General features: G+C 42.8%; 1 protein-coding gene across 1 annotated transcript in view; it reads right to left on the reverse strand.

The window, feature by feature from the left end:
* The window catches only part of COL22A1 (collagen type XXII alpha 1 chain), a 274,799-nt gene that overhangs the window by 30,508 nt on the left and 217,654 nt on the right, over window positions 1–26,637 (reverse strand). Inside the window, exons 44-50 of the mRNA XM_063079935.1 lie at window positions 26,377–26,490; window positions 23,288–23,341; window positions 14,979–15,032; window positions 13,291–13,344; window positions 9,725–9,778; window positions 5,121–5,174; window positions 1,767–1,820 (exon numbers count right to left, since the gene is read on the reverse strand). Coding sequence (XP_062936005.1) covers window positions 1,767–1,820; window positions 5,121–5,174; window positions 9,725–9,778; window positions 13,291–13,344; window positions 14,979–15,032; window positions 23,288–23,341; window positions 26,377–26,490 — 438 coding nt within the window. The remainder of the gene's footprint in view (window positions 1–1,766; window positions 1,821–5,120; window positions 5,175–9,724; window positions 9,779–13,290; window positions 13,345–14,978; window positions 15,033–23,287; window positions 23,342–26,376; window positions 26,491–26,637) is intronic.

The raw sequence follows: 26,637 nt of genomic DNA on the forward strand, positions 1-26,637 counted from the left end.
TGCTGCTCTCAGCTACTAAAAGCTCTTTTCTTTCCTCTCAGCAGTGAATTTTTGTTTCAGCATCTGGCAAACAGCGTAACATGATAAAGAAGGAGCTTCCGGCAAGTTGCATAAGATTCAGAATGAGTCATAATAATTTATGACCAAACAAATCCAATGCGATATAATCCCCACCATAGAAATTTTTATGTAATTCCACTTAGTAGTTCTAAAGGCTCTGCAGCTCTGACTTCACCAGGAGTTAAAACTAGGGCAATTGGAAAAGCAACTACTAAAATAATTGATAGTTAGATAAGCCTCATGCCTTTAACAAATTCTCGCCTCATTTGATTTTCCAGCAACTCTGGCAGGTTGGTGTATTTTTCTCATTCTGTGTAAAAGGACACTGAAGCCAGAGATGCTTTCTGACCTGCCCCAGGTCGCCAAGCCTGTAAGGAGTGTCGCTGGCATCCTGAGCCAGTGTGCTACTATTATTGTTGTTGTAATTTTGGCATATAATATTTTTATGTAACCATTATATTTTAAATTTAATCTTATGAATAAGGAATGCATACATGTGGCTGAATAAATTAGAAGATAATAAAATAATACACTAGGGAGTACAAAGCTGCCCTTCTGTTCCTACATCCCCTCTGCTGAGAATCACTCTCCCATGGTTGGAAACTACTTGTATTAGTGTTTCATGAAGTCTCCCAGAGTTCCTTTATGTAGACACTAGAAAAAGACATGCATGTACCTATTTTTATACAAAATAGGCCAGACCATAATCATGGCTCTGCACCTTTGCCTTTTCACGTAACGTGTCATGGAGCAGTCCCGAGTTGGTACCCAGAGAACGCCCTCATTCTATCCAACAGCAGCTGGTATTCTGGCGGGTCACGTCTCGTCATGTAGCTAGTCTCCTGCTGGTGGGCATTTGGGGAACCCAGGCCTCTGAACCACTTAGGCCACCCTTCATCTTCCCTCAGAGTAGAAGTGGCTGTGAAAGGCTGTGAGAAGACTCCAGTGTTGCTAGGAACTGAAGAGTCCTCATCACCATGGAGCCCTGTCCCACAGACACCTCAGTGGGGACAGCCCTGAGGTCACAGATACAGGGCTTCAGAAGTCCCTGCACACTCCCAACAAACAGCTACTGGCGCGCAGACACCCTCGTGGACACATGGGCACACTCACGAGTGCCCATTCTCATGGTGTGTTCCTGGGCAGCTGACACTAAAGAAAAACAAAAGAAAACAAAAGAAAACAAAAAACAAACAAACAAAAAAAACCCACTAACAACGAAAAACAATGCAGAGCCAAAGTTTATTTTAAAAAGTTGGGGGTAGTGACTCACAATATCTGGAGCTAGCAGGTTGCTCAGTTTTTCAGGGAGCATAGCAGTCTTTTCAGATAACAAATTGCTACTCCAGGCCAGGCTCACCTACTGCAGCTTGCCCTTCCATGTCAGTAAGCTCAAGGCTGCATGGGGCCGTCAAACAAGTTGGGGAAAGAGGGACAGAAGCCCTGGGCTCAGGCTCCCATTCCGTCACCAGCCCATCATGTGACTTTGGGCCCATTGTTTTACCTCCCTGAGACTCAGTTTTCCAGCTGTGGAATGGGGACAGTAGCATTTAGTTTGCAAGGTTGTTGGGAGAAGTAAATAAAATGATGCATAGAAAATCATGATCATTGTGCTCGGTTCATAGCAGCTACTCAACACAGAGTAGTTTTTATTGAGAAATTACAAATTTGGCATGTAAAATGATAAGAAGTTTAGAGTCCCTTACCGGCTCCCCAGGGGGACCTGGTTTTCCATCTCTGCCCTCTTTGCCTTCTTCTCCCTACAAGAAAAACTCAAATTGGTTATCAGGTCAAAGGTGATTGATTAGAGGGGAAGGTCTCAGCATATCCTCTGCCTGGCTTCCAGCACCTGCATTCGCAGTCAGCAGCTAAGGAGGTATCTCAACAGACAGAACTGGTCTCATTTCCTGGTTGCTTCCCCAACACCAGGATTCTAATCTGCAGCGCCCAGCACATAGTGAAAAGCAGTAAATTTTGCAGTAGCGTCCTTATGATTGCTGTTGATCTAAAGAATCCCCTGCCGGACATTTTCATGGAGTCAAACTCAGGACAAGAGGGCCTCATATCTGGGCTCTCTGGCTTAAGATGGTGATGGGCAGGGAGAGGGGGTGTAGATGCTGATGAAGATGGTGATGGCATTAAATAACATGCGGGAAAGCACTGAGCACAGCTCCTGGGACACACCAGCTTCTGGGACACATGAGGGGCTCAGTGAATGGCAGCAAAGTGTATGTTTGGGCCATTGAAAGGCCATGGTCATTTTTCATTTTTTCCTGTGAGGTCCAGCTATGATTCCACCTCCCTGTTGCCCACCCCCTACTGGACAACCTCCTGCTCTAGACAGGGCTCCATAATCTTCATGTTTATCTAAGCGATCACTATTTCTCCAGGATCTCTAAGGATAGGAAAGATAGCTCTGTATGACGGTTATGACATCAGCAGATTTAGGTTCCAATCCTGGGCTACAAGGACCATGTTCTTGGGAAAGAAAATAACAGTGCAGAAAAACAGCGGGATACCGAGTACAACTGAACAAAGTTTGAATTCTGTTTGCATCTAGTAGGCATGCAAGATTGAGCAAGTTATTCAAACTCTCAGCTCCTTAATGCCTCCTCTCCTAAAGAGATGGTACACCTGCCTTGCAGAGTCACTAGGCAGCTTAGTCAATGCTTCCATTTGTAATGCTTAACGAAACAGGTATCATCAGTTAAAGGCACCAGCAATGTGGCTGCCCCTGCTGCAGCAGCTGCTAATGAAACTGTGCTCTATTCTCCAGCGGGGCCTTTAACATCAGTGCCTTGGCATCAGTGGGAAGCCACTGTGGACAATGGCCTAAATTGATTGAACGTACAAGCCATCATCCCAGTGCTCAATGTGCACCAGTAACTCTTCATGAATGCTGCTCCCAGCATGGCCGTGTTAACACCAAATAAACCAACTGGTCTGTCTTTGAGGCCAGGCTATATTGATCCTCTTTTCAATTAAAAATTTAACCTCAAAAACCATTTATTCTCATGCATGAAAGCAGTGGGGAGGAGGGTCAAGAGAGCCATGCACAGAAAAGAAAGCCAGTTTAACAGGATGAATCATGGGTCGGAGAGACCAGTAAACTCAGTCTGGAGTCTGAGGGGAGACCTGGGTCCAGTGTAGGGAGAGCACAACATACGTGAAAGCTGTTATGATTCTCATTGCGCAGGCAGAGGGAGAGGGAGAGTTATCTAGATAGGAATGATTTGCTGGAGGAAGGCAAAGTAGCTTGGAGTGGCTGGGAGTGAGAGGTGTGGGGTTGTGTTGGAGTTAAGGGGACAGGGATAATAAAGAAACAGAAGAACGCAGAGGTCAGTCCATGAGAGATGCCAGGGACATAACAGTGCCTAGTCTTGGTTTAAGCCTGAGGAAAAATGTGAGCAGCAGGAGAGTGACAGGACCAGATTTGCATTGGAAAGAAAGACAGGAGAGAGGAAGGAAAGATAAGAGAGAGGAGGAGATATTAAGAAAATAGCATAATTATATCCACGGTTGTCTCCCTCTTCTCCAGTACTCTAGAACCTCATGATGAGGGATTGATACAAAGTCCAAATTGGGATTTTCTCCCCTTAGCTTTACTCTTTGCTAGAATTAAATCAATAAATACTTCCTAGTTTCTATGACATACTTTCTTCCAGAACTGCAGTTTAAACTAACAGGGGTTTCATATCCCAGCATGTCAGTTAAGATCTGTGTGCCCTGGTCAGTTACTTAACATCTGGAGCCACATGGTTGCAGCGAGGGCTACCGATGACGCCCAGGGAATGTCTCCTTGATCAATGATAGTACTTATCAGATATTCTGGGAGGAAGGGCTCTAAGAAAGCAATTCAGTTATCCACATATTTCTTGAATTAATATTTGCTCCATGATCATGATGTGTGGAGACTCACAGGTGAACAAAAGCAGGTGTATATTCAGCTCTCATAGTACCTGCAGCCCAGAATATAAACCCAAGATTACAAGACACACTTCAGTGTTATGTCTTCAGATCAAGCAAACAACAGGTGCCCAATTAGAGTTTGTTGAAGGAGCAATTCTATCAGACCAATGAATAATGGAGGACTAATCATTCCATGACACCAATAAAAATGTTATCACCAGCTGAAATATGCACTCAGAAGGAAAGGAAGAGAGAACCTGTCCTAGTCTGGGGTCAGAGGAAGAAATGATCTGGGCTGAGACAGGAAGACTCAGAGGCATCAACTAGAGAAAGAAGAGGTAAGAGGGAATTCTTGGCAGACAGAAATGCACATGCTGCAGCCAGGAGATGCCCCAGCAGCAGGCACATGCCAGACCTGGCCACAGACAATTCCTTCTCAATAGAGAAGGCAGCAGGTAACCTTCCTGGACAGACTATATTTACAAATACATTGGAGAGCTCAACCCTACTGAGAATTGCACTAAATTGAAAAGTTCAGAACAACATTTGTAGAAAGTAATTTTGCATTGTGTACGAATGAATAATGTTAGACATTGTTATACACAGACAAGTAAACCACACTTTGGGGGATCATCATAAGGAAATTAGAAAAATGCTATAAATATGAAATTGCTCATTTTAGTTTCTTTTTAAAATAATTAAGATTTATGAGACAACAGAGAAATGATCATCATCTTATGATGCATTCATTGGATATATTTTATGTAAAGTTTATAAACATTTAACACTAGCATGAAAGGCGGAAAATGTTTCTACTGTATTATCACAAATAGTTAATTATCACAAAGTTGTGTATGGATTGTTTTAAACATATACATATATAGGGAGAAAAAGGGAAAAGGGGGAGTGAAAAGTACTATTTAAATAAATAACCAACAAGCAATATATGCATAAAACAAGAAAGGCATTAAGACTGACTCCACCAAAAATTTAGTTGACTTTGACTGACGTTAGTGATTAATTTGCTTCTAATTTTCTATAACACCCAAAATTTCACTAGTGGTCATGCCTTGCTTTAACAATGGTGAAATCTATTTTTGTTTGCATTTTTGTAAAGAGAAACCAGTTTGTTTTTTTTTAATGCTACTTACTGGGACTCCGGGTATTCCAGATGGGCCTTGGGGGCCAAGAGGACCTTCTTTCCCCTAAAAATCCGAGACATAAAGACACCATGAGATTTTTTGGATTGGCTTTTCTGGAAGTGAATGATCTCACCCAGAAGTGCCTTCACGGGTGGGGAGAATGACTGTTTGGAGAGAAGCCTTCCTGCATTCCCTGGGCCAGCGCATGATTACCTTGCTGGTGTGCACACTGGGCCTCGTCCTGGACACATGACATAGACTCAGGGGGAATTAGCAATGGGGATCCAGTGGGAAGAACCTACAGGGGCTTTGGAGACTACAAAGCTAGATGTAGATCCAAGTCTTCATTTGTCCCCAAACTTCCCGAGACACAGGTTCCCACCCGTACAGCACAGACCACAGTGCCTGGAGGTGGTGTGCATACAGGACCCAGTGCAATGCAGAGCTGACCAGAGGTCATGCATAACCAATGGTTTTACCATTTTCCTCATTTTGTTCAGCGGTTCCTAAACCTTTTCCCACCAATGGCCACTTTTAAGTATCTCTTTCCCCCATGAAATAGACCTGGTGTTTAAAAGACTGTTTTACCCAATTGCATTAATTAATACTTCATTTTCCACTTTATTCATCAAAGGCATATGTAACTGTCAACCAGGGCTTCTAAGTCAGTATTAGATAATCAGTGTTATCATTTCTATCATGGTGAGCATTTTATATCACCTCATGTCTCTACCGTGATTATTTACAGTTCCTGATGACTTTATGGTCCCCTACCAGTTTTTGTGGTGTGTGTGAGATAAAGGTACTGTTGCCAGGTTTTACGTTCTAATTCACATACCACAAAAAATGAGATATTCTTAATGGTTGTGGTTTTAGCCTCTTCAATAAAACAAAAACAAAAATAAAAATTGATATTTAGTTCAGATTTGTATGGATTTCATATGTTGTCATATAAAAATGGCCCAATCAGGGGACCTCAAACACATTTCCTTTAGTAAGTACTATTTAAACTTAATATAAACTCAATAACTGAGTTTTATGTCCATACCTGAAAAATTTAAGATATCGGTAATGTATGATGAAGATATTGAGAATTTTTTTAAAAAAAATACTTTATAGAGCCTTGGGAACTAATGAAGAAGGAAAAATGTGTTAGGTTTACTATTGTTTATCAAAACCTTTCTCAAAAGGATTGACACTGTACATGTTCATTTAGAGAAATAACTCAATTTAAAATAATAGAAAACTGTGTTTATGCATTTGCATTGATAACAATTTGGCAAAACCTGCATCTCTATAACATTATGTTGTATGACACTTGAGAGTGCCTAGACATATTGCTACTTAGACCAACGCAAATAACAACCATAACAAAACAAAATGTTTACCTCCTCCCCCACATCACAGTACCTACAAACATAAGCAAATAAAGTGATATTTTGTGTCCACCTGGGACCGATATTCAATTATCATTAGGAATTTTTAAATATTGATAATGGGGCTTCCTGGATTCCTTTCTGGATGCTTATTATCTCAAAGACCCTAGTACAGAAACACCAGGGGGCTAGGACAGAAGCCAGCAAACTTGGGCCCTCTGGCAGTTTTTGTAAATAAAGTTTCATCAGCACACAGTCACACCCATCAGTATACATACTGTCTTTTGCTGATTTTGCCTTATCGCAACAAAGACCACACGCCCACAAAGCCTAAAATATTTACTATTTTTGATTCTTCATGGAAAAAGTGTGCCAAGCTCTGTACTAGACCATTCTTTTCTGTCTCAGGTGAGGAAAGCACCATCACATTGTAAGAATGTAGCAAATCCAGGAGGGGACTCCACCTCTTGACTCCCTGTCCAGTGCTCTTGCCACCACAACCAGACGTCTCTTTATTTAGAAAGCCATGCATTTGGCAGAAAGATGGAGACTTAGAACGTGGTAGACTCTTAATCAACCCCCACTTAATCATCCCCCATGACGATCCAGCCTCTCCCTTCTCTCTGAAGGTGCTCACCCCTCCACAGCACTGCAGCACACCCCTGCTCCCTCTGCTCCCACCAGCTGAGCAGAAGGCGCACAAGGAGTCAGCTTGCTTGAATCTAAACCTATCTGCACCAGTTAGTTGCTACGACAATTATACAATTTAATTATTTATTAAATAACCCAATGAAATGTAGGTGGAAAAAGAAAAAGAATGATCTTTTTATGCAAGTTAAGTTAGGCTTTTGAAAATATTTAGTAAAGATGAGTCATTCACTATCTAATTAGATAACTGTAGAGGATTCTTAAAGCAAATGTACTTCACAGGGCCTGGTTTTCCAAAGCCTTGCAGTTTCAGATATTGACCTTGTGGAGGACTCGAAATTTTCCTCAGGCTATAAAGTCTCTGGTGTAAGATAAAGATTTGTAACTGCAGCAATGTTGCTGGCTCAAGGACAGACTAGTTACTGATTATTAAGTAAAGATACTGAGAAATTGCTGTAAGATCACTTAATTGCCTTATGGAATGTCATCTGACTTGTTTCTCTGAAAGTTACCAGCCTATATTGTTAAATTATAACCCCACCTATGTTCTCTTCCTGTAGCTTCCTGGTCTGGAAAATAAATTCAGGAAGAGAACCCCAATTCGGGGTTAATATCCCAAGGAAGGAATGCCTCTTGCTTGAGGGTTCTGGTGGGAGATTAACCACTTCAGGGTCTCTCACTGCTCAGAAGAGATGGGCGTTGAGTAATCCTTTGCATCTCTGTCACCCAAGGGAAGTGGGGTGACAAATCCATGGGAGGCAAAGCAACAGATAACTATAAAATAAGTTTTATAAGATTAGGAAAAAAATCCTAACAATCTGGAATTCTACATTCATATTGCTTTACAGATGTTGTTATATTCTCAATCCACTTTTCAAAAATGCAACAAAAAGTAGAGGGGTGGATGTTCTTTTTGCAAGAATAATAAGGGACTCCATTCATTACCCAAAATCAAAGCAAAGGCCTTCATCCTATGTCCAAGAGATTGACAAATACTTTATGTTTTAATTCAAAATACAATAGAAATGTTTTATGTTTGTATGCATCTTTTTTTCTAATTATCCCCCACTTAACTTTTTAATTTCTATTTTAGAACTACCAGTACTCACTGTTTAGACAAAGGAAACTTGCACTATATTCCAGTTTGATGTCCATGATAAAGTATTGGACCATGGACAGCTCTAAGTGCTGCCATAACTTGCTGAGAGGTCCCATGACAGAATCAAAGTCTTATTTAATAAAGTTTAATTCCTAGGAATGTAATGATTGTACATCTGGGCTTCACATCGTACTCTCCTCTGGCAAACAATCCATTAGCTCTGACTGGGGAAATCTTTTGCTGTCTGAGAATCGATATAAAGCTGCCTGCAGTATGTTTTATACTTTATTCATCCTGGTCTTTCAGGGTGGGGCGCTTCAAAAGGGTTGACCAGATGACAATCCTGAAAAGAATCATGTAGCTGTTATTTTTCCATCTCAGTGTTCCTCTGGCCGCCAACCTACACCATTTCACACAGTGGGTCAGTGTGGACTAGTAGAGAGAACACTGAATTAGGAGCTTTCAAGCTGACTTAACTCTCAACTTGGACTTTAATTTCTTGTATGACTTTGAACAAGTGACTTAACCCTACTGAATTTTGCCCTCCTTGTTTGAGGGGGAGAAAGTTACACTAAGTGATCCCTAAAGTGCCCTTCACACCAAGGTCCAGAGACACCAAAGCAGGGTTGACCTTCTGCTAGCTAGCCTTGGGACATGATGCTGAAATTAATGTGAACCAAAGTTTGTGCCTGGCTCTAACATTTCCTCACTGAGTGACCCTGAACTGGTCATTTCACGTCTCCATTCCCCACTTTATTATTTATAAAATGGGAGTGATGATTCAGGACCTTTCCAACTTATAGATCTAAAGTTGGGGGGGGCGGTCAGATGAAATAAGCAAAATTAAATGCCATGCGTGTGTTGTAGCACAGTGACTGTTAAACTGCATTTGACCCTTTGCCTTATGACATTGAAACCAAGAGTGGTTCTGGGAGTTTTGTGAAATGAATATAATTCTGCTTTTTGAGATAAAAGCCTTGGGTTCAAATGCCAACTCCCCTAGTTGTGGTTTAGCAATCTTGCCCACTGACTTCTCCTTTCTTAATTTCACTCTCCTCTTTCGAGTAGTTGGGATAACAGTGGCTACCTTCTGCCTAACATCCACTGGTGCACATCATAGGTTCAGGGTGGGTTAGCTCTAAGCCTTTCCACTTCCCTGGGCCTGCTCAGAATAGAAACGACACTGACAGGGAACAGAGAGATGGGGCTTAAATTTAAGGCCTGTTTGCACTAGTGGTTGTAAACTGAATTCTGGAATCATAAATTACCAGGTTATTTAATCCAAACCTTCATTTTCGGGGCTAAGTAACCAGGGCTCCAAAAGAAAGTGATCCTTCCTGCCGTTTCACTGTAAGACTAGTAGTGAATAGAACCTTGGAATGTGTGAGCCACAGAGATAGGGAGGACCAGGGCAGAGCTGGCAAACACTTGGTGTTCTGTTAAGGCCTGAAGAAAAACTAAAGGCAGATCTCATTCCTTGAGGAACTTACAGGTGGCCCTTGGATTCCTGGTGGTCCAGCAGCTCCTGCAATTCCAGCTGTCCCCTAAAAAAGACAAAGCAGAAAGCAAGCTTCTTGTGCATGTGGATAGAGTCATTAGCACCCTCTTCTCCAAACACACAGACCTGACATTCTTTGTCCCTCCTGGGTGTCTGTCACTGTTTCAAAAGTGCTCCTACCTTCCCCATCAGGCTGGGCTATTCTCTGAGAATACAAAGTTCTGGAAGAACAGCAGCCATATTTCAGGAAGGGCCAAAGCATTAACCAGCCATTCATCCCTAAGGCATTTGTGAATAGTCTCACTTCAGGGGGGACATTTCAGCTAATATCAGGGAACATTTCAGGACAGAAGGCAGGAAACGGTCAATTGGACTCATCTTCCTGGAGATTAGAGGCGATTGTTGGTGTCAGCCCAGGGATGACGAAATGCACAGATGGATACATGGAAGAAGAGTTCCACAGAGGGAGGCGAGCAGTGCAGCGGGGGTCCCGGGCTCCCCTCTGCCTCAGGGCTCCCACGTGTGCTCTTCCTGCTGCCCGCGTTCTGGTCCCTCATGTGCCCACAGGGCTCACGCCCTCCATTCTCCAGGTCCTAGCTCAAACATCAGCTTCTCTGTGAGAGATTTCTGCCTCCCAAACCCAGAACGGAAAGCCCTTGCCCCTCACCACTTTTTCTGTCTAATTTTCTCCGTAGCGCTTCCACCATCTGACATCCCAGGGTTTCCTGACTTACTGCTTGTCTGTCTGTCTCCCTCTTCCCACACTCCTCTTCCCTCAGGAACTTAGGGACTTTCCTTTGTTTTTGGTGTTGTTTTGTTTTGGTTTTTTCCTCCTGGGAATTAAAATAGTAGCTGGGATAGAGTGGATACTCAATCAATCAATATTCTCAAATAAATTAATTAATTGGGAGCTGAACTGGCTGAGTGTGAAGGCAGAGGTTCTTTAGACTAATTTGCACATCTGCCTTTTACTAGCTTTTGTTGAGTGACACTAGACTGCTAAGCTCCAGTTTTCTCATAAGTAAAAGGCTAGAAATTGCCCACTGCAAAGGGAAGTGATGTTTACAATGGCTTAGCACAGAAGAGAGGGCATTGTTTAAGGGAGCATCCTCTGAGAGTCAGAGTTCCTGGGTCCAAATCCTAGCGGTGTACCCTAGGCAAGCTACTTTACCCATATGCATTTCAGTTTCTTTGTAAACTGGAGAAAAAGACCAGCACCAGGAACATGCTGAGGGCTCTCCATTAGCGTAAGTGTCTATTGTCCATCCCAAGGCCAGGAGCACCGCAGCTGTTAACTCCATGTGGAATCACAAACAGGAACGTTTTCGCTATACTTTATCGATGACTTTCCGCCATCCTTTATTTAGTTGTTTTACCTGCCTATATTGTACCAGGTGCTAGCACATACTAGGGATATAGAAATGACTATTCCATGGTCTTAAACCTCGAGGAAATTTGACACGGCTGTAGAAGATATGTCTTATTTCCCATGTATGACAGACTCCTGGGGCAGGATGGGTTAATTTTCTGCTCTCAGGTTGCTTCTACATGACTGGCTGCTGAGCCTGAGGGCAGCTGACTCAACATCTGTTCCCAAAGGCAATTAAGAAACAGTGCAAGGCAAGACACAAACTAGAAGCTCAATAAACACTTGCTGAATGAACTGGAAGCATTAATCAGTGGGAGACAGACAGGCTGGCTCTTGATTATGATTGTTTCTGAGCCTCAGATTCATCATCTTGCATGAGAAGAAAAAGCTAAGAGCCATTTCCTACAGTTGTCATAGGGTCCTGAGTTACTGCAATTTCCAGTGAGAAGAGAGAAGGATTTCATCTGTACTGGAGACTGAAAGCTTTGGAACTACCAGGGTGAAGTGAGGATGGGGCTTTAGCCCGATATTTATTTTCTAAGTCCCTAGCTATTAGATTGCACATGGAAGCTAGACTTATCATGGTATAAAATTATTCAGGAACAATTTTTAAAAATCAGTTAGTTCCCTCAAATATCCCTCTTTGCTTAACACTAATGCTTTCCCCATTATTCCCTGTATTACCGTCTGTATCAGTTTTTCTTTTTTGCTGATTATCAGATGCTACAAATTCAATAACATGTGAAAATACAAATGCAAAGTAATTTTCTAAGTAAGATTGTAAATCTTGAAAGAATTGTAGAATTTTGTGAAGTTAAACTATAGCAAACTGGTCAATTGTTTACAACGTTCTTCAAATGGGCATATGGCAGAGTTGGGCCAGCTGAGAATTGAAGCTGAGAAATTAAAAAGTATATTAACATTCTTAGGTGAGTCAAAGGGGGGTTGAATATAAAAGATTTGAGGTAGGCTCTCTGGAAGACTGAGAAAGCTTTTAGTACTTTTCTAGGTAATTTATCTTTTATCAGTTTGTTTTAAAAATCAATCGTGAAGTGAGAGATGCTGTTTCAAGCTCTCTAATGATTTTATTGAAAAAATACATTTAAGGCAACTTGATTTATTCTAGTAATTAATACACGGCTACAATTAGAAGTCAGTTAGAAGTAGTTAAAAAAGAAGACAAAGCGAGCTTAATATCATACATTTTAACTTCAAAATCCTAACTGAACTCTTTCTCACTACATATTATGACACAGTGGTCCCTATTTTAAGTGGGTTCTCTCTTGGTGGTCTTTCAGCCATTACCAGTGGCTCTGTGTTTGCAAGGTCTGGGAGACCAGTTCTCACGGAGATCTCATGGGAAATCCCGGGGACTGGTGCTGGGCTTGGCAGGGACACTAATTCTCACTGCCTGTTTCCATGACTACCCATGATGGATACGTGGGCTGCAGCAGCAGTGGACTCTGATCGGAGGAGTAATGTGACTGACCTGTGGGCAGCCTAGACCGAAGGGTGAGGGAAGTGGTAAGAAGGGCATCAGTCAACGTCAGGGCCACAACCACTCTAAGAGCAGGAGAACATTTGCTCAAGAAGTCCAGTGGGGATAAACAGGATGATATTAATGATGGTTGTTGTAGCTATCATGATAAAAAGTGCCGTAAAATCATAAAACACAGACTGTTGAAAATCGTAATAATAAATAATAATCATTTGTAGTTAGCATTATAGTTATTGATTGCACTAAATCGAGGAAGATCTGGGCTTATCTATGCACTGATTCCCAGGGCCTCTCATCATGGGACAGGTTCCTATGAAAAGGGGAAAGCTACTTCTACATTTTCTCATGTTCTGCATATTTTACTTGAGATCCTAACCTGGAAATATTGTTTTCCTACCCACCCAAGCTGGATTAAAAGAAAAAAAAAAGTGGCAAGTCTGTCCATCCTTGCCAATGACCCCAGTACCAACATCATTCTAATTACACTGTCCACCAATGGTACTCAAGCTCCTTAGCATTTATCCTGAGAGGCCTCCAGGATCTGTGCTTTCAGCTCATCCCTGGACACCTTCGGGTGTGAGCTCATCCCTTAAAATAGAAGATAGGTCCCATGAGCTACCATCTCCAGTGAGTATGGACGTGTGATCAAATGTCAAGGCCAAAGAGGAAAGGATTAAATAGTATTACTTACTGGAGGCCCAGGGTCCCCTGGGGGCCCCATGAAACCTGGAACTCCAGGATGACCCTAAGAAAACATAAGAGGCAATTCTTAAAAACGACTTATAAGAAAGCTTTTTACATTGTGCAAATATCAAATGGCAGGCAACTATTCAGAATTCACCTTCGAACCCCACTAACAATTTTGATTAAAGACACTGACAACAAAAGTGACCTCTTTTTTATATATCACTTGTGTTTCAATAGGCTGAGAAAATATCTGACAGTCTTTATAGAAATAAATATGTCCTGAAAGTGAATTTGCTTAAAAATAATGGGGGGGATGGGGGGTGGGAAAGTGGTTGAGGATATCAATGAAACTAAAGAGTCGCCATAATAGCTAAAAAGCTGCTGTGGCTGAGAGCTGGGTACATGGGTGTTCATTGTATTATATTCTGTACTTTGTTGATATGTTTGAAGTGTTCCATAATAAAATTATAAAAACAAATAAATGTACATACACAATATGTACCCAATGGAAATTGTTGAGTTAACTGAATTATGGCATTCACACTATGGCAATATTATAGTTATTGTAAGAAAGAGATCATTCCTCCATTGTGTATTATAGAATGAGCCAAAAAGAGTCACAGCACAAAGTACAACATCTCACACTTGGTCTTGTACAGCAATGTTGTAAAAGCAAACAAATCACCAAAAATGAAAGGATGTCCCTGCCCTCCCCCCCACGCCCTGTCGCTGGAAAACATATATTTAGTAAGAGTGCATTGCCTTGAACAAACCATTCTCATAAGAATAATCCAAACAGATTTTGTTTTTCCAAACGTAGAAGGAATTTCAGCTGAGTGTCTCATCCAACCTTGAGTACAGCTCTTATTCACTGCCTGCGAGTGACTTATTCACATGCCCTGCCCTGTTACTGAGTTGCAAGCCCCGTGAAGTCAGGGATTTGCTCATTACTCATTCTGTATCTCAGAGACTGGTGCAATGTCTGGCGTGGAACTTGCTTACAGTGAGTCCTAGCTGTGAGATGAAGAAGAAAGAGAGAAGTAAAGTGGAGAGGGCAGGTGGGACAGAGGGAGAGAGAAATGCAGGAAAGATTGGCAGCACAAGAGCATTTGCACTGGCGGAAAGGCTGCTAGAGTCAGGCTGTGAAGAGCCAGTTGGTCGCACTGGGGAGATGATGGGGATGCAGACTCAGATGCACACAAAGAGCAGTGCGTCTTCATTAGTGCCATCCTACAAGGCATTATGAGAAGTGGCCCAGCAGGCCTGGCTGGGCACTGACCTCAGCAAAGAAGTACCTGAGAAGCCTTCCAACCAGCACCAAGACAGTCATACAGCAGCTACTTAAGAAAGGTTGGGAGGGAAGAAGGGGGCATTTTGTAATGAATGACTACATTTCAGTGAACAAGAAGCAGTCAAGGTGAAAGAGCACAAAATTAAAAATAGATACATTAAAAAGAAAAGGAAAGAAAAGGTATGCTCCTCACATAACTGGGGGACAGGGGTAGGGGGGGATGATGGTGAAACAGAGATATCAAGATGAAAGTCATGAAAATATGATCTAAGAACAATTCCTGCTGCAGGGAAGGAAGAAACAAGGCATGACATCAGAAACAGTAGAATGGAAGCCGCCTAGGAGACTCAATAATTTTCCTTCAGGGTGAATAGTTCATTACAAAGTAAATTGTTTGTTACCTGATCACCTTTCTGTCCAACCTCACCATCTGCACCATGCTCTCCTTTGCTTCCCTTGAAGGCAAAAAAGAGAAAAGTCAGTGAAAATTTTACTGTAGCTACAGTGCACGCGCATGCACACACACACACACACACACACACACACACACACAAGAATGCGTTCATTCACCCATTCATTCATTCTTTGACAATCTCTTATCAAGTTCCTGCTGTAGGTCAGACATGGTGGCAACAGATAGAAACCACAAGGCCCGGCTGTGGAAATGCTGGTGAAATAGCTTAAGTGGGCTTTGGGGCGCCGTGGGAGGGCGGCATCAGGAAACGGGTGGGGGAGACAGGCAGGCCTAGTTCTTTGAGAGCCTTGTATGTCAACTCTTGAGACTGGACTTAGTCTTAGGCACTGGTTACCATCAAAAAGATGCATGATTGCTCCAGGTTTTAGCTGTGGCTGTGGTATGGGATGGGTCAGAAGGTCCAGGCTGAAGAGAGAAGGATCAGTTAGCAGGAAACTGGGGTGTTACGGGGATGAGAGGGTAAGTGGCAGAGCTAGCACCGTGTCCGCAGGTCGTGAAGATTAAGTGTGAGAGTGAGGCAGAGAAACAAGCTGAGATTGGGGCAGAGAGGGACAGCGCTGCATGGTGGGCTTGGAGGAGGACTCTCTCCACAGTCACGTCCCCTATGCCCTCCCTTCGTAGCTGTGGGACCTTGAGGAGTTACTTCAACTCTTAGAGTTGTAGGGTTTTTTTAATGCACAAAAACCACCCCAAAAATAAAAACAAAAACCATGATGTCTATACCATGACATGTTTGGAGAATAAAGTCAGATAATACATGGAGAACACTTAGCATACAGCTCAGAACACAGTGAGAGCTCAATAAATATTAGGTATATTTATTTCTATTATTTCACACTTTAATCCTGGCTTTTTCATTTACTAACTGTGTGTTATTAGGCAAGGTGCTTCAATTCTCTATCTGCTTGCTTCTAAAATGAGATGGTAGTACTAGTATCTATGTCATGGGATTGTTGCGAAAGTTAAATGACCTAAAATCAGCAAAGTGCTCAGACTAATGACAGGTCAGTGTTAGCTCTCAATAAGCATTAGTTATAATCCTTCTCCTCATCATTATCACCATCACCATCACCATCACAGAGGCATTGTGATCACTGCCATGATCACCATCACGATCATCACTATCATGGTCATCATCACCATGACCATCAATGTCATTGTCATCAACATCATCATCATCGCTGTCATAGTCATCCCCATTGTCATTATCATAATTATCATGGTTATCAAAACACTCAGGTTATGCAGCGTACCAAAAATATTTTCTACAGACTAACCCTGAAAGTGACATCCAAAGATTCCAATGTCTTAACGTCACCCATCTTGGCTCTGCATTTACTGAGTTAACTAATGTATGTCAGTCAGATGTTATTAAACAAAAACACTTGAGCTCCTTTAAAAGAATTCAATTATGCAGTAATATAAGTCCATGGCAGTAAGTCCTTCTTGGCTCTGATTCCATGCCTGTCACACCTTATCTCTGCATCTTTGAGCAGATCATATCCTCTCTCTGGACTCAGTTTGTTCATCCAGTATATAAAGGATGGGGGCAGATCAATCTGTGAGGGTCCTTCAGGGTCCCGAAGCCCACACTCTCTCATCAAAATGTCAAGTGCAGCCCTTTTTCCATCCAGAGTATTCTACCACATCAGCAGTCCAGTGGTGACAGTGACTACATAACAACACTGGCCCCCTGCCTTCCTGGAGTAGATTGGAAAGGTTAAGAGAGCTAATGCCTGTGAAGTGCTAAATACCATTGTTTAGGGGAGGAAAAAAAAAATGGGTTCGGGGGGGAAGAACACTTGTTTCAACATTTTTGCATGTGATTATTTCTACTGTTTCTAAATCCATAAAGCCAACACAATCTGCAGGCTGCTTTGTCATCGATGAACAGAAGTGACATAGAATAGCACACTGCTTCCCTGACATTTAGGACAATTGCCTTAAAGGTAAATGGTTTCCTTTCAAATTCCAGTCCTCAGACTGGGTATAGAGTGGTTTTAACTCTCATCTGGTAACAATGAAAATGTCAGCAGCTCAAGGATCTCCACAGTTGTCCCTGTCTCCTTCCGCACCACAGCCAGGGATAAAAGCAAACACAGCCACCCCCAAGCCTGACTCACTTCCTTCCAGAAAAAAAGACTGACATTTACAGAGCCCCCACTCTTCCAGGCACACTGCCAGGGCTTTCCACATGAGATCCCATTCCATGTATTTCTTTGTTTATATCCGGAGCTGATGCAAAAAAAAAAAAAAATTAATGTGTCTGTGATATCTAATTTAACCATAAGACTCCTCTTTGAGGTAGGGGTTACTATCAGATTGTTAGATAAGAAATCTGAAGACCAGACAGGTTAAGTCATTCACCTGTGGTCACACAGCTAATAAAAAGCAAGGTCTGAGATTGAATCCACATTTGTCTGATTATCAAATATCCAAGCAGGCTCTCCATGCCCAAGTTACCTTCCTGGCTATTTTCCTAGGCAATGATGTCTGTTCCACTGGTTTTCTAATGTCAGCCACACTGGATTTATAGTCAGGAAGCCTGACTGAGCAGGCTAACCATGGTCCAGGCACCTTTCCATGCACTGGAGATAAAATAATCAACAAAACAGATAAAAACCCTGCCGCCCAAAGTTCATATTCCTGGGAGATTACCAGATTTCACCAGTTCAGTTCTCTTTAGAATGTGTTCATTGACTAGCCATTGCAACTGCTTAATTCTCCCTGTTGAAAATAATGGAAGAGACCCTTTTCTTTTTCTCTTTCTTAAAAAGCTTGCTTAAGAAAACTTATCATGAGTTCTTTTCCAATCTCTTTGAAATGCACGTAAATCCTTTCAAAAGTGTAATAAGTCTTTTGCTAGATTTATAATCCTGGAACCCAGGACTGCCTTTCTCAAGGACCTAGAAGGACCTAGAAACCATCTCTTTGAAATTAATCAGTAAGGACAGTGTCCCAGTCTCCCAGTTCCTGTGGGATCATGACAGCCTAATTTTGGCAGGTGCCTGGCTGCAAATTTCAAAACTACCTTCTGTTACAAAGATGTGAGAAGTTTATTTTTCCTTTGGATAAAGCCAACTAGCTAACACAGATGGCCACCCTAATTGCCAGGTGAGTGTAGGACAAACGTGTGACAAATGGTGCTATCAAATCCTTTCACATGATGACTAGTTATTGTTTATCTTGAGAATGTATATGTAACGAACAGTTGTATTGACTTGGCTATATAAAAGGGTGAGATTTTTTTCAGTCTTTGCAATCTCTTACCAGGTCGTCTGTGATGCACATCACATTCCGGTTTAACACTAAGTCATTAATAAAATTGTTTTCTTTCCTTTCTACCTTTGTGGAGACATTTTCTAAGTTGGGAGAAGATTTTGTTCTGCTTTTAATTATAATTTCCCAATACCATCAGGTGCCAAGCATGTGGTGTGACAATTATTTAGAGGTTACATTCACACCAGGGATTGCTCTAAGAATGCTGGTCTTCGTGAATCTACTGAACAGGAATTCTCTGAAGAGTTTACAAACCATTGAGAGCAGGACTTAGACTTTCTCAAGTTAGTAAGTCTCTGCTACTCTAAGAGCAAGCCCTGCACCTGAACCTTTACAAACTATTCGTCTGCTTGGAAAACTTATCCCCATGGATACCTGGCAAATCCCTGACTAGCCCTTCAATGTAACTAAAATCCTACCTGTTCCAGGTGACTTCCTAGGTTATCTTTTGTTCATGGTGTTAATTTTTTAAAGTCATTTACTCTTCTCCTGACAATCTGTTGCAGTTGTTATTAACTCAGATGGAGCAAGAATTATAAGGATCACTAGCAATTACATGTATTAAATGTTTCCTACATGCTGCACTTTGTAAATTGCCCATTGTTTAGCCATCACATGCTCTTTGTGAGATAGGAGGGGCCCAAGGTTCAGTGAAGTCAAATTAGTGCCCAAGTCCTATAATTAGTAACTGAAATTCACTCAGCTAATAAGAGGCAGAGCCTGACTGGGGAACCTTCAGCCTCCAAAGCCCAGGCTGGTGCCCACTTCTCTCTGTGCATGCCAGCCACAGTCCGACTTTTCTAAGTGTCACCTACTAGCTTGCCAGTCTATCTTCTCCATCACAGCATCAGGCCCTGAAAGGCACGACTCATATCTGACCTCTCTTTCTATCTTCTGTCGTGGAAGGAGACTATTTAAAGGGATGCTTGGTTAGAGTCTTTCAGAATGTAGGCAGTTATGGGTGCCAAGAGACTTTTGCTCCTGGAGAGAGCATGGAGTAAATAGTGTTGTGTTATTTTCTGGGCAGGATGGGATTCCCAGGGCCTTTTGTGGCAGTGCTAATAACAGCAGGTATTGTCTTTGCCTCCCCAGAACTATACAGAACCTCCCAGTGAGGACTTCTGCTCAATATGGTCTCTCCAAGTCACGGCAGGCTCCCTTTAGACCCCATTGCCTGGTTGGTGAGCATGTGATGAGAAGGAAATAAAATGCTTTTCATGGGAGACAAAACAATCATCATTTCCAGTCAGGGAGAGGCTTTTCTATGTGATGCTGTAGAAATACATGCTACCCGGGTCATTGCTGTGATTACCATCTTGTTCTTTTTTCCTTCTCTGTAAGGATTGAAATAATAACAGCAGCCATGATCTCCAGACCCTGTCTCTTAAAGTCAGTGTTTTATGCAGTTTCAAAGCCCTAGAATGAAGCTCTGTAACTGACCATGACGTTAACCTTCCCAGACCTAGCCACTGGGGAGAGCAGCTGCAAACTTGCAAGATAAATCTTGAGGAAGCTGCATCCCAAAGCTGAATCACAATCGCAAACAAATGAACTAAACCGTCCTGGCAATGCACATGACCAATGAACACCAAAGCCTTTAGATATAAAAGTATACTAACAATGATCATGAGTAGAATGTCATGGGGAGCATTTTCAGTTTAAAAATTCATCTTCATGTCCACAAGTCTACCAGAGATACTGTTTGATAAGTGAAGTTGAACAGAGAGGAAATGAAACAGTCCTCCTCTGTTTTCTGCAAAGTGGTGTGGGAGAAACAGAGAGCAAAGAAACTGGCTTGAGTTTAAAGCAAAAAACCAAAACAGACCTCTAGTCCTCAGAGGAGAAATTTAACCCCTCTGTGACTCATTTTTCCAGCAATAAGGGTTGATAAGAAGCTACTGTCACAGGGCATTACCACAGACAGTGCAGACAAAAGCATGGTGTCCCGTGGGAGCTATCCTTAGCGCTGGCACTGGAATTAGTGTTACTAGGAGTATAAAAGGACACTAGCTAGTGGAGGTCCTGAAGTTGGACTAGCAAGGATCAACCTCAGCTATACAGCCTACTAGTTTTGTAACACTGACACTTAGGCTTGTTAAACTTTAGTTTTCTCACCTGTAAAGTGGGACAATAGTTCTACCTCTTAGGATCAAGCTGACCTTTGCAGGAGATGGTATTGTAGAGCAGGTCACCCGGCCCTTCAAACAGTCAGTGCAACACCCACAGCAACTGCCTGGGGACTCATGCAGAGTAGACCTAAGCCCCAAGGACTTCTCAAGGTCATTACCAACTCCCAAATAGAGAAGCTAGAACACTATCTTTCAGATGCAGCACTAATTTTTTTTTTCCCCTGGATAAAAGGTTTCTCTGGCTTTCTTGAAATATTTAAAGGAGCAAACTCTCCCTTGAAGTGAATTATAAAGGAACAAAGGCAACACCATTATTCCATAACATCAGCACTTCACGCAGGATTGGGCTAATAGAGAAAACAATCCATACTCAGTGGAGGAAAAGCCTTATCTGCTTAATTGATTTGCTTTTATTTCTCTAAATAAAGGCAATTCCTCCTTGGCAGAGGCTAAGCCCAGAAGCCAGTAAGTTGACAGCAAAGGCTACTTAAGGATCAGCTGAAATTATGGGCCAAAGAATCCTCCAGGCCAGGAGCTTAGCCTTTGCTGGTGACCCCAGAAAAGAGGGATAATGCACATAAGTAGCACATGTAAGAAAATAATCTAAGAGATTCATTTTCAGAAATGATTCAGGCCCACCCCGAAAGATGTCTGATTGGTCCAGCCCATTCCAGGAGGGTCACTGAACAGATAAGAGTTCTCCTTGAGATGGTAAATCAGTTACTAGGCCTTTATCGTTTTCTTCATACCCTGGTGTTTCTCCTTTCATAGCGTTTTAGTGGGCCTTTTTCTCAGACTCGTCCTGAACCCTCGAACAAAGAAATTTCTTATAAGGGGGTAATAAATCGGGGTAATCTTAGGCATCATCCAGGAAGATTGTGCATCCCATAGAACTCTCAGTCAATGAGGAACTGGGAGAAGGGACTTGTGCACCAGGGAATAAATTGCTTGCTACAGCCCTTTTCTGTGTGCCTGTCCTTCAGACACCCGAACCTTATAGGACCATAATTAAAGTCTCACTTCGCTGTACCTCGTGTCTCCATGTCCATCCTTTGGCATCAGACAGGTGAGGGCATTTCTCACACACAGACATCTGATGATGCTACACTTTCCTGGTATCTTCCAACTGAACACCATCCTGAGCAAAATCTCTGGTTCCATCTACACCGAGACCTGATAGCTGCAGTTCCTGAAATGTGAGTCTCAGCTATGTCCAAGCCCTCTAAATTTTCATAAAATCTATGGAGCACAAATGCTAGACATCTTAGCCTGCCAGCCATGGCCTGGGAGACCTGGAGGTTTTCATTCTGATAAGCCACGTGTCCAGTGCTTTGTGTCACACCATGGTATTTTTGTTTGCTTGCAGCTCCAAACCCTTCATCAGTGCTGGGCCAAGGGTAAGGCAAGCAAGGCACTCACCTTGGGTACCGAAAACTTCGGTAACCAAGACACATAATATTCATATAATATTTGAAAAAGCCAAAATGAATCTAAAAGAATCCAAGATGAACAAAATATCAAAATTTAAATACACACTGGGATCCAACCCTGCTGGGTTGTGAGAAAGGTCTTCTAAGTGGAGGATTCGGTCCTGTCTTAATTTTGATTTTTTTTCCTCTTGGATTGATTGCCTTGATTTAAAATTTTTTAAAAAGTGCCTTAAGGTATTATTTATCTTGGTTACTGAGGTTTGGGCTGCCCCTACATTTTATGCTTAAGTCCTCACCTTAATTCTGATGTGGGCTGAAACTGCGAATGTTGACTGAGTGCTTACCATGTACCAGGTGTGGATGGGAACATTCTACCTGTGGCTGTCACAGCAATAAACCTGCCGGGTCACTTCTCTTTTACCCTCTAGTTTACTTTAGGAAGCAGAAGCACAGAGATGTTAAGAAATCATTCCAAGGTCACAGAGATGAGACGGGATTCCAGCCCCGAGGCGAGGTCTCTCTCATAGTGACAATTCTATGCTGCCTCTCCCATCAGATGAGCAATGCTCTTGTCCAGCCAGGCCACAGGATGAGACTTAGGGACATGTTGGACCCTGAGAGTTACCAGGAGAAGTACACAGTTTGCAACAGCCCAGAGGCCACAGGGGATCAGGGAGCACCCCCAGGGGAGCACTAATAATAGAGGAGGGGGATATGGGTGTGAAGGTCTCCCTGCCCTCATACCAGCACTCATGCAGTCTCTTCTCAGAGATAAATACTATCACCACCAATAGCTGGAACAGCCACAGCCCCAGAACACTTCTCTGACAGCCAGAGAGAGCCCTGCTGCCTGTTGTGTGGTTGAGATTACACCTCCTCCTTCCCTGCGCTGGCCATCCTGGCTTTGTGACACCACAGAGCTCTGCTGTGGACTTTAGATAGGTGCCTCATCCTTCATATAAGAATAAAGAATAAAAATACCTGCACTTGTAAAGCACTTTCCTATTTTTTTTTAATTGGGTGCCAAGTTATTTTTATGCATTGTATCATTCAATTCTAACAAATATCTGACACTGCTTTTATTCTTATTACTGAGTGGTCAAGTTGAGGGGTCTGGCCCAAAGTTTAGTCAGTAAGTACAACACATTTCAATTCTTTAGTGCATTTTATCCTTTGCAACATTCAGGTCCTTGTAAATGAGCAACTCTGGCTCCACCAGTTGAACTGACCTGCTCGAGGTCACTAAGATGGTCTGTGCTATGATTAGACATGGGACATGGGCTTTCTGGTTTAAAAACCATGGATCCTTCACATGGAACATCACTCTTCCTCAAACTTAGATTAAGCAGCAAGGGAGCAGAATGGATGCATGCAGAAGTTTATAGCATATCACTGACCTGTGGCCCAGCTATTCCGGGGGGCCCTGGGAGGCCTCGGGGACCAGCATCTCCCTGTAGCAGGGACACAAGAAAAAGAATCAAACAAGAATGTCTGTAGCCCACACCCTCAGCATCACCATGCCACCGGCCTTGTGCACCTAGTCACTGATTTCCCCTGGGATTCCCTGTAGCTGCCCTTGTCCCCAGTGTGTCTGAGCAAAGGGGAAGGCAGGTGTTGGCCCGGAGTGTGGCTGTGCCATCACGGGCATAGCTGGTGTGGCGGCCAGTCCTTGAGTAACCTCCCACCCCCATTTGTACCAGGGTGGGTCTGTGTGGACAACAGAATATGGCAGTGACAGCATGTTGCTTCTGAGTTTAGGGTATGAAATGACTGTCTCCCACCCTGGCCTGCCTCCCCCCTACCCTCATCCTTTCTCTACCCCACCACTCCTTCTAGGGAAAACCAGCTGTCGTGTCTGACCTCACTCAGGCAGCTCTGGGGGGGGGCCTGTGTGGTAAAGAACCAAGGCCTCCTGCCAACAGCCCGCCAAGAGCTGAGGACTCAGTCAGCAGCCACAAGAGTGAACCTGGTTGGAAGGGATCCTCCACCAATGGACCTTGAGGTGACTGCAGGTCAGGGACTGAGGGCCACCTCATGAGAGACCCTGAGCCAGACCACCCAGCCAAGCTACTCCTAGATTCTTGCCCTCAGAAAGGGTGAGATGATAAACATTTGTTGTTTTAAGCCATTACACTTTAGAGCAACTAGTAATGACGTGATAGATAACCAACATTTGAGAAGAGAAGGAATGCCTGCTGCAATAAGAGAAAGAGTGTAAATTTAGCAGCATCTCATTATGTGTGTGTGTGCACGCATGTGCTTTCTACATGCATAATTTCACACACACACACACACACACACACAGACAGACACACACACACACACACACACACACACACACACACACACACACACACACACACACACACACACACACGGTGAGCTTTGTGATCATTTTCGTTGTACTTCAAGGCCGGCAGTGTCAGCTGGCTGGCTCTGAGGAGGGGCTGCCCAGGTGGGAGGAGGGGGCTCTCGGCCACCTGCCAGGTCCTGCCAGGACTGGAGCATTGGGTGGTTCTGAACATCAGAACTGCCTCCGTTGTTATTATTAAATGCATATAATCCAAGCCTCACCACCAGTGATTTGATGCAAAGGGTTTGCCTTAGAGACTCCTGAAAAGGATTTATCTAAAAATCTCCCTAAGCGACATGGCAGCCCTGACAGCCACTGAACTAAGGTCATGGATCTCTGAGGTTAAGATCCTGGAATCAACCCCTATAGACCCACCCCTCTTAATTAACTAAAAGATCTTTTGAGCTGTTTAAAAGTAAGCGGGAGAAGGGAGAGATACAAAACATGGATGTAGAAATATTCAAACACATCTATTTACTGCCCCATATACTATAATATAAGATGCCACAGAGAGTTTAATTAAGTGAAAGTATCCCTAGTCAAATCAGTTTTAGGATTGGCCCCTGTCCCCTCCCAAGGTCCCAGAGTGCATAGCAGAATTTCAGGACTGTGGCACACCCATGGGGCGCATGCTAAAATCACCTATAAGCTGGGTCTATGGAGGGGGAACAGTGTTGCTTAAGGCCCGGAGAATCAGATTAAAGTTCACATTTTGCATCTGTGCTGCATCTGCCCATGCAGGGGCTAACACAGATAATAAATACAAGTCTTGATTCTCCCTTTTGAAAATAAGGGAAGAGACTCTCCCCTCACCGCTTTTCTTAAGAGCATTTACTTTAGAAAATTTGTCATTGTGAGTTCCTCTCTCTGTCTCTTTGAAATGTACGCAATCCTTTTAAAAGCTAAATAAGGCCTTTGCATGTGAAAAACACGTTCATCCAAAGAGAGCTATTACCAGTCATCTCTAGTAATAGGCTAGCTGTGGGAGGGACAGCCCTTCCAGAGTCAGCAAGGACCCCAAAACCGTATGGTTAATATAAATAAATAAATAAATAATAAATAAATAGATAGATAGATAAATAAATAAATAATAAGGCTTTTGCCAGCTTTATGACCCAGGAATGTCTTTCTCCAGGACCTAGGAACCATCTTTTTGAAATGTAATTAGCAAGAAAACAAATCTCTATCTCCCAATTTCTGTGGGTTGGTAGGAGCCTTTTCCCCAAGTTGCAGAACTACTCCCGGCTATAAAGGTGTGAGAAGTTTATTTTTCCTTTGGATAAGGCCGATTAGCTCACATGGATAGCCACCCCAATTACCAGATGAATGTAGGATAAGCGTGCATGACAAATGGTGTCATCCAGTCTCCTTATGTAAGGACTAGTTACTGCTTATCTTGAGAACGCAAATGTAAGGGATGGTTGTGTTGGCCTGGCTATGTAAGAGTGAGATTTCTCTCTGTTTTTGCAACCTCTTAGTGAGCTTGTGATACACATCACATTCTGGTTTAATGTTTATTCAATATAAAATTGTCTTCTTTTACTTCTACCTTGGTGGAGAGGTTTTCTGGGTTGGGAGGAGATTTTGCTTTTAATTATATTTCCCAAACACCCTTGAAGCTCTCTCCCCTCCAATTCTGCCCCGCTGTAGACCATGAACTCCATGAGAACAGGGTATCAGTTTTTTTGGGGGGGGTCTCCCCAGTGTCTAAGTGTTGACTGACACTTGGAACACACTTAATAGGGTGTCACACACAGGTAATGACAAAGGAATGGACGGGTGGTTGGATGGATTTATAATCTGAAGTGCCTATCTTGGTGCCTGTTACATAACAGTCTAAAGTTGTTGGATGGAAGAAACAGAGGGAAGGAAGGTTGACTGAATGAGTGTGTATTTCTGGACATCAACGTGTATTGGAACGTCACCGTCAACATCTTAGTAGAATGACAAAGACCCATAAATGCCCGCTTCCTATCTTTTCTGTAGCTGTTCCTCACAACCCATTCCTCCTCCTTTATATTTAACACCTCAAAGCCTGAATGCTTTCGGAGGCAGGAAAGGCAGTGCTGGGGTCATCAGAATAATATTTTTTCATTGCAATAATAATGACCAAGTTTCCCATTTTCTCCTTACCTTTTTCCCTTCAGTGCCTTCTCTCCCTGGCTTTCCCGGGAGACCTTTATCCCCTTTAAAACCTGGAAGACCAGGTAGGCCTGGGGGACCAGGAGGGCAGTCATTGCACACGTCCTGAGAGATGAGAGGCAAAGAATGAATGAATGAATCATACAATTACTTGCGAAGCCAAGTGGCCATGGCTCCTACACCTCCAGATGGAGATTTTGTTTTTAGATGCCAGCAATGATGGAAAGACAAATAGGTGACTCCTGAAAAGGA

Source organism: Cynocephalus volans, chromosome 15 (assembly GCF_027409185.1).
Source record: "Cynocephalus volans isolate mCynVol1 chromosome 15, mCynVol1.pri, whole genome shotgun sequence".
Lineage (NCBI taxonomy): Eukaryota > Metazoa > Chordata > Mammalia > Dermoptera > Cynocephalidae > Cynocephalus > Cynocephalus volans.